General features: G+C 37.5%; 1 protein-coding gene across 1 annotated transcript; it reads right to left on the bottom strand.

Moving 5' to 3' along the window:
- Positions 1 to 3974: 3974 nt before the first annotated feature.
- LOC148657161 (5-beta-cholestane-3-alpha,7-alpha-diol 12-alpha-hydroxylase-like) lies at positions 3975 to 6615 on the bottom strand. Its single transcript, XM_088643050.1, has one exon. The coding sequence runs from the start codon at positions 6573 to 6575 to the stop codon at positions 5040 to 5042; it is 1536 nt and encodes a 511-aa protein (XP_088499176.1). The 5' UTR covers positions 6576 to 6615; the 3' UTR covers positions 3975 to 5039.
- Between the last annotated feature and the right edge of the window lie 1587 nt (positions 6616 to 8202).

Here is an 8202-nt window from a genome sequence, read left to right as displayed (position 1 = left end):
CTAATTTCAAAATGAGAACAAAAAAAATACATTGCAAAAATAACCATTGATGTCCTGGAGAACAACTGAAGTGTTCTTCTGTGAGTGCTCATTAAACAGCCAGATGAGCCTGGAAAAAGCTGAAGCCTCTCCTGTAAATCAGCCAACCACAACAATCCATCAATCAGCGCACCTTCCTCCTCTCACAATATTTAAACCCTCCAAAACCCTCTGCACTTTGCTTGGTATTAGTTGCCCTTTGGAGCTTCTACCTTGCCTTCTATTTCTAAGCCTTCTCTTTGCGATAAGAATCATGGAACCTGCCACTGACCACGTCTCCCGCCTAGCCCTCGCATGCTCTGGAAGCTACCTGCTTGTCTCCTGACCACTGGAGGTACCGCACAGGGTCCATCCTCCCAATTTCTCAGTGGGTCATTCGTGACAGATACTGCACATTGGTGGTGGAGGGGAGTCCACATTACCTGTAAAGCTCTTTGAGTGGGGTGTCCAGAAAAGTGCTATATAATTGAAAGCAATTATTAATTATTATCCTGACTCTTAACAGCAGTAACCTTTTTAGCCACTTTAAAAACCCCAAAGCCCTCTGAGACATCCTGTGTTTCATTTCTTCCCAAGAGCTAATTCTTTGGTGATCTACATTTTGGGCTGAGAATTCACAGCCCAAAATGTATCCCTTCTATCTCTTTTCCCTATTTTCTCTTACACTTGTCAATTAAATATTTTGGCTATAAACATAGTTATATATTGTATTAAACAACTTTTCTCCAGTAATTTGCAGTATAAATGTAAAAACATCTACTGAGTATGTTTTAAGTATTTCAGCCAATCTCATTATTGGGTATTGGGTAGGATATTGCTTATCCTGGTGAATGGTGATTGTGATGGATTACTGTATTTACCTGAATATAAGCCACACTTTTTTATTTCAAAATCTGTGTGGTACAATAGGCCTGTGGCTTGAATATGAAAACAAGTTAAAAAAACTGAAAAATCCCAAGAGATCTCATTCACAAGATTCTAGAAAACTGGAGCATTGCAGAGTCCTAAAGGTGCAATGAAATACTCATCTTCAAGAGCCTCTTGCACACCTGATGAATCTCCACAACTGCAATGTTTTTTTTCTTGTTTTTTAAAGTTATGTATGAGTGTAATAATGGGTCTTATAGGTGGAAAAACATGATTCACTTAGTGTGAAATAGGCTTTGTCCACTTTGTGTGGCAAGCTGTCCTGTGACAGAACTGTAATAACTATTCTTTGTATCTGTTACAAGAAGATGACAAAATGGGTCTCAGGGACTCAAATTATTGAACTTGGATCACATCTGTATAAATATAATGATATATCTGTATTGGTATTTGTTTTCAATGTGGAAATGGGTTTAATTAGCTTTTAAACTTAATTATAAATAGTTTTTATATACAAAAGGTAGTAAGAACAGGTTTGTTAAGACAGAAAGTAGACTAGAAGTTGGCTGGCAGATCAACAAAGCAACAGAGGTGATCTTGGAGGTGGTTGACAGTATGAGTTGCATATGGTCATTATATTGCATTTAATGACAGTGAAATAATTCCAATCATTCAGACTGATTATGAAGATTTGCAAACTATATTTAGAAACTATTTCCGTCTCTACCAATAGATCCTATGTTTGTATACCTCTTAGTTTTATACAAGTATTGTGCCTAACACAACTACAATATTTCAAAGGAAAGGACATCATTAAGGAACTCACTTTAGTAATTCACCAAAACCCAAACTTTCCCATTTTACAAGAATTGAAATTTTCAATCTGCTGATTGGGAGTCCTGCTGTATAATACAGGGGATTTGCCACCTGAGCTAGTCAATTTTCTAATGATTTCCTTTTTAATTAAGGGACCCAGTCAAACCCAGAGAAAAAAAATTGAATGGATCCTTAATACTTAGCTCATCAAGAGTTTTTTTTTTAATCATACTGTAATTTGATTTAGAAATACTTGAGCAAGCTTGATTTAATTTACCTTTCGAGTGCTACAGATTTAAAGATTTTAATTTTACTAGAAGGAATTACTGAAATGTGGGGAATGTTCGTGTATTTTTTAATCATGAAACAATTTTACTTGCTGTTTTTATTGTTATTTGAATCAGTAGTGGTGTTTTGCTTGGTGTTTAAGAAGGGCAGCTACAGCACATGATATCACTTTCACAATAAGCATGTTTTGCCTATTGATATGTTGTTAAATAAATCAGTGACTTTCTTTCATCCAGCCATTCATTTTTTTACCACTGTACCCAATGCAGGGAGGTGGGGAACTCATGCTGGCAAGAAACAGGTGCAAGGCAGGATACACCCTGGACAGTAGGCCAGTCCATGGCATGACACACATACACAAACACATACCAGCGCCAGTTTTCCCAGAAGCCAATTAACCTGCCAGTATGTCTTTAGGTAGTTAGCTGTGTCAGCATGTGTAGGCTGCAAAGGAACAAGTAATGGGTTTATTCCATGCTGAAAAGAGAGAGAAGAAAGAAAACACAATGTTTCGGCTGTGTAGCCTTCTTCGGGTGTAAGAAAGATACTGAAGGGCAGTAAGAAAAGATAATATAGCATGGGAAAACAAAAGCCAGGAGAGAGGAGCAGGTGGGAGCAGGGGAGAGGCAGAGTGGCCAATCAAGGTCGAGGTCGAGAGAGGTGAGGAGAGGTGTGAAACGAAATGTACAAATGAATAGAGAGAATTAGAAGAAAACAAGTCGTTGAGAGAAGGGGGAAGGGGTGAACCAAATTTCAGGATAAATTTAGTTTCTTATGTCTTTCTGCTGTAGGAGTTAAGGAACCTTACTTTGAGAACACAAAGAATGCACATGTTCCAATGTACACCGAAATGTTGTGTTTTCTTTCTTCTCTTTTCATCAGGGAATAAACCTATTACTTGTTACAGTATGTCTTTAGATTGTGAGAGAAGACAGCAGCACCTGCAAGAAGTCCATGCAAACATACCAGGAAATGAACCCAGGCCTCTAGCACTGTGAGGCAGTAATGCTAACCACCACACCACTCCAAACTATCTTCTTATTTCATAAAATGTTCTTATTTCTTATTTGAAGTTCCAGGAATAATTTCTTGATCAACACTCAGGTTTCTGATAATTTCACTATAACGTCAAAATAAATTGGGTAGAAATCTTTGAAAAAGTAATATGATGTTAAGAGTTCCAGGTTGAAAACCTTAGTTAAAACGAGAGTGACAGATTGTTGAAAGATAATGACAGAAAACTGATAAAGTCTTCTTTTTACAAAAATTAAATTTCATATTCATATTTCATATTATATTTCATAAATTTCATATAAATCAGTATTTATGATGTGTGTACTTTTCTTAAAAGTGCAGTTCTATGGTTTATGGTTTGTTGTTTTTAATTGTAGCTTTACATTATACTGTAGTTTTAATATATTAATAGTTGCAAATACATTGGACAATTTTGTTACAGTCTGTCTGTAACTGCTCTTGGAAGCCCAGAGTTCTTTATGTTTTGAGTTCTGGACATCCCTCTTACTGTTCTGAGCTTTGAATAGAGATTCGTAGGGAATAAGGATTGTAATCTGTGTTGATAACTTCTTTGTTAACAGTGTACTTTGATTGCTGTAATTTAATTCTTAGGTGTAATCATCAAGATCACTTCAGGGCTGGGATCCTAAAGACCCATCAGATCCTTTATCTTATTCATCATATTTGTATTACTGATAAATATTTTTACCATATGCAGTATCGCAAATTTCAGAACAGTCTTGCATAATGTGAAAATAGGTTGTTCAGTAAGAACTTACTGTAAACAAATGTAAATAGCGGTATAGTATACAGATTAATTTATGTCCATAAAGAATTCAGATAAATAAACATCATTACCATACAGATCATAGGGCTACCAAAATTTCAAAGTTTGCAGTGTAAATGGCAATGTTGAGTCACTTTTAAGTGATGTTCATAATCCAGACAGATTCCAGAATTACAGTGCATTTATTTAGATAGCACAAACTCCTTGTTTCTTTTTAATAATATCAGATACAAGATACAGATTCCACAATCAAAGAAATCCCATATAATAAAGTTATTTTTGAGAATAGCTGAAACTCTTTCATCAGCAATGTTATGTTTTACTTACAGCTTGAAAAATACCCTTTCTGCCCATTGAGATACAAAAGTTGATTAAAATAAAAATAAATTAAAAATGAATAATATCATTTCTTTAGAAACCCTAATGTATTTTAAATAAATTACAACTATAGCAGATATGTAAAGAACAATTTCTCCTGCATTACGGGGAAACAATGTAGGCCAATACATGCAAAAAATAAACAGGATGCATGTATGGTGATGTCGCCACAGAAACCTGAAGACATTTATGGGACTGAATGAGCACTTTGAAGCTGATGAGAACCAGATGTTTCTTCAATGCGGGATTCTAGAAAATGTGTGAGGACAGTGTAGAGTACTGCCATTTTACCCTTGAGAAAAGTGACTTATTCAAATTACACAACCACATGTCTTGCAGAATTAATAGATATTCCACAGCTTTCCATTGTAAAAGATAATTTTTCTCTTAAATAAAGACTGAATATCTCTTCCACTGCTTTGTTCATTTAGGAGCTAAAATGGTGAGTTATTTTATTATATGTGCTGGAGAATAACATATATATTTTTTTACTTTCTAGTATGTGTTTATTTTAAGTAAATTTACTTTTTTTTAATGCACAACTCATAAATGTTGTAATTTGGAAAGTGAGCTCTGTAAAGTTATATAATTCAATTGATTAGCACTTTTTAAAAACTCAAAGCAATTAATATCATAAGAATAGATTAATACTACTTAATTTCAGCTATGCTTATAATGTGTATATCTATATAGACACTTAATATATAAAAAGGAGATTTAGGCACTGGATTTTCAGATATTTTGTTTTAACAGATTTCACTGTTATTCGTAAGAGTTATTCTGAATCTGCATGAGGATAAACAGGAACAAAATACTCACATAACACTCACAAACTCATCCTGAACTTGATTCAAAATCTTAACCTGTATTTAAACTGAACATCCCTGGTTGGATGCATGGTTCCAAACCCCCAACGTGTGGGATCGATGGGAGGGATTTCTTCTTCTGGGTTCTTGAGCTCAAAATCAAAGTATGCTAACATTAAAAAGACAAACTGCTTGAGCTCATTTGTTGCAAAGAAACGGCCTGGACACATTGACACCCCAGCACCCCAGGGCATATTATAATATTTCACCTTCTTACCATTTTTATAAAAGTCTGTCTTTTTGGTCCCTTCTGGTGTGAGGAATCGATCATATTTAAAGGTCTGTGGGTCAGGGTGAATAGAAGGGTCCATCTGAATAGCAGCATGTGGAAACAGTGCAACTATGTCCCCTTCTCGGAGGTTGTATTCTCTACCGTCGGCCAGCTTGAGGGTCATATCCTGCCGAACACCTCTGGCAAGGTTATTAGCAGCTTTGAGACGGAGGGCCTCCTCCACTGCACTGTCCAACACAGGGGTCTTCAGAAGCATGTCTCTTGTGAGATTGATAAGCGGCCTCCCACGTTTTACCTCTTGTCCTGTTTCCTTCAAGACCTCTTCCACTTCCTTTCGGATTGCCTTCATTGCGTCAGGATGCTTCATGAGGAGCAGAAGCAGCCAGAAACCAGAAGGGCCGGTGTTGCCTTGAGAAGCCCAGAGCAGCAAAAACATGTATCTGTCCTGCATGGACTCTTTCATTCCTTTTGCAGCTCTCTCTTGCTGCTGTACTGAAACCCAGCCACTAATATTTTCCTTTTGATTCACATTCTGTACAGACAAAATGCTACTGAACAACCGTTTTAATCTTTCTGCTTCCATTTTCTCTTTCGGTGGCAACACTCCATATGCCAACCTAGGGAACAGTTTGTCAAATTTTCTGAACTCATAAAACAGTTCATCAGATTGAATGCGGTCCTTCTCCTTTGCTTTTTCCAAGCTGCCTGCAGACTTCACTGTTTCATTCCCAAAAAGGGAAAGGTAACCAGCCCTGAACACAATATTGTAGCTAAAGTTAAAAAGTCCATCTTCTTTCCACTCATTCTCATCTTTTTCTGTACCCACACTGTGTAGCATCAGGTTCTGAAGGTTGCTCGTCATGGCCTGGGTCATGACTACCAAACCGTCCCCCGTCAGATACTTGTTGCTAGAAGCTTGCAGAAGTTTGTGGTCTTCGTCTATGGGATGGTAACCAAAGCTCCTTATCACCGTTTGTTGCGAAAATCTGGTAAAATCCAGCTTTGTTCGTGCCTCCTTTACCACTGTTCCGAAAGACAGTGGATCCATTAGGAAATGGAAATAGGGGCCGGATATCTGCACTGTGAATATATCTCCATGCTTTTCATTCATTTTCTGAAGGAATTTAACTGTGTCCCTGCGGAAGTCTAGGACATGACCAAACCAAGGTATGAGACCTCGGTCTAGCGGGGGTTCTCCAGGGCGTCTTCTGCGAAATGCGCCCAGGAGATAAAGTCCACCGAGAATAGAAACCAGCAATGAAAGAAGAACCAAGAGTAAAAAGCTCATTTTGCCAGACTGTGTCACAGAACTGCAATGAGTAAAAGCACCACTTGCTCTGAATATAAAATGAAATTCTTGCTCCTCCTCCTGATTAATATATCCTGAGGCAGAGATCATTGCATAAACAAATTTTATTGAAGTTCCTGATAATATCACTAACACTGGAAATTCTTACATCCCATCCAAAGGTTTTTTGAAAACATTGCCTTGTAGTTGTTAAGTTTATATTTCATTCAGTACAACCAGTAAACCATGACTGAAATTCCTGATAATTTCACTAATACTAGAAAATATTTTTCCCAAGATACGTTGGCTTCACAAAGATTGCGTAACCAGTCTCTTTCTTGCCCAGTGGCTTAGTATGCAGGGACAGCCTGATCTCCAGGACAGTCTGTCTGCCTTCCGCTTCTTATGGTTGACTTCAAACTCTTTGTTATCATAACTCAATTTTCTTTGTGCTAAATGCCAATTCACAAGCCGGATTTGTATCTGTGTTTGCATGTGGCTAGATTACACATGCAGATTTGGATGTTGTCTGTCTCTGTTTTGCAGTTGGAACCCCTTTGTCTGGCAAAGGTCCCGGCATGTAACTGGAGCTACAAAGAAGCCCAACAGCGCCTTTATTTCCACAGGCAGTTGAAAAAATTTAGTCTATCTTCAGCTATCCTTACTACATTTTACAGGTGTGCTATAGAAAGTGTGCTCACGTGTAGTATTACAGTGTGGTTGGGTAGCAGCTCATTGTCTGACTGGTAGGCATTATAGGGGGTGAGCAGGTCAGCCCAGTCTATTACTGGAGTATACTGTAGCTCCCCTGCATTATGGATATTTTTACAGCTCGATGTCTCTTGAAGGCTAAAAGTATTGTTAAATATAACAATCATCTCGGTTTCTTACTTTATCTCCCCTTCCCTCTGGTAAGTGTTATAGGAGCATAAAAGCAGGAACCTCCAAATTCAGAGACAGTTTCTTCCCACAAGCTGTCAGATTACTGAACTCCCCTACCACTGACTCACACTGATGTTTTTTTTTCTCTTCTCACACTGCTTCTCTTACTTTAAGTTGCACATTATTTAACTTGTTATTGCTGCTGCTTCTGTTCTATGTTTTTGGTGATTCCTTAATGTCTTTGTATCGGAGCATACAAGCAAATAAGCATTTCATTGCACTTGTGCATATGACAAATAAACTAAACTGGACACAAGTTCCTTGAAGGGTGGTCCCCTTTCACAAAGACCTATGCAGTCCCAAGATCAGTTTCTTCATCAGAGGAATTTATATCACAACCCCTTTCCCTTTCCTCTCATGTAGATCATCTTTTCTATCCTCAGTAAAATGATCAGGAAGGCCAAAGCAGGTAAATTCCTCTTAAGGACTCCATATCTTTCCATTGATGATACTTGTTCTTTTCCTACTCTGGGATACCCTGGCATGCTTAATTTGGCTCAACCATTTTTGGCCAGTGATCTGTTTAACTGGAAAATATTTGTCCCCATCTTTTCCACGATTTCCTAGTGCATATGACTTAGCTTAAGTCTTTATGCCTCGTTTCCTCACCTCTATTTTAATCAACACTAGATTAATACTAATTCCAAGATTAACTGAATCATCAACAATTCCTTCTGGATATTTC

Source organism: Lepisosteus platostomus, chromosome 8 (genome assembly GCF_059453375.1).
Source record: "Lepisosteus platostomus isolate fLepPlt1 chromosome 8, fLepPlt1.hap1, whole genome shotgun sequence".
NCBI lineage: Eukaryota > Metazoa > Chordata > Actinopteri > Semionotiformes > Lepisosteidae > Lepisosteus > Lepisosteus platostomus.
This window is presented reverse-complemented; position numbering and strand designations above follow the sequence as displayed.

What these genes read in the sequence shown, in the direction of transcription:
- LOC148657161 (XM_088643050.1), bottom strand. Translation starts at nt 6,575, where the DNA reads ATGAGCTTTTTACTCTTGGTTCTTCTTTCATTGCTGGTTTCTATTCTC.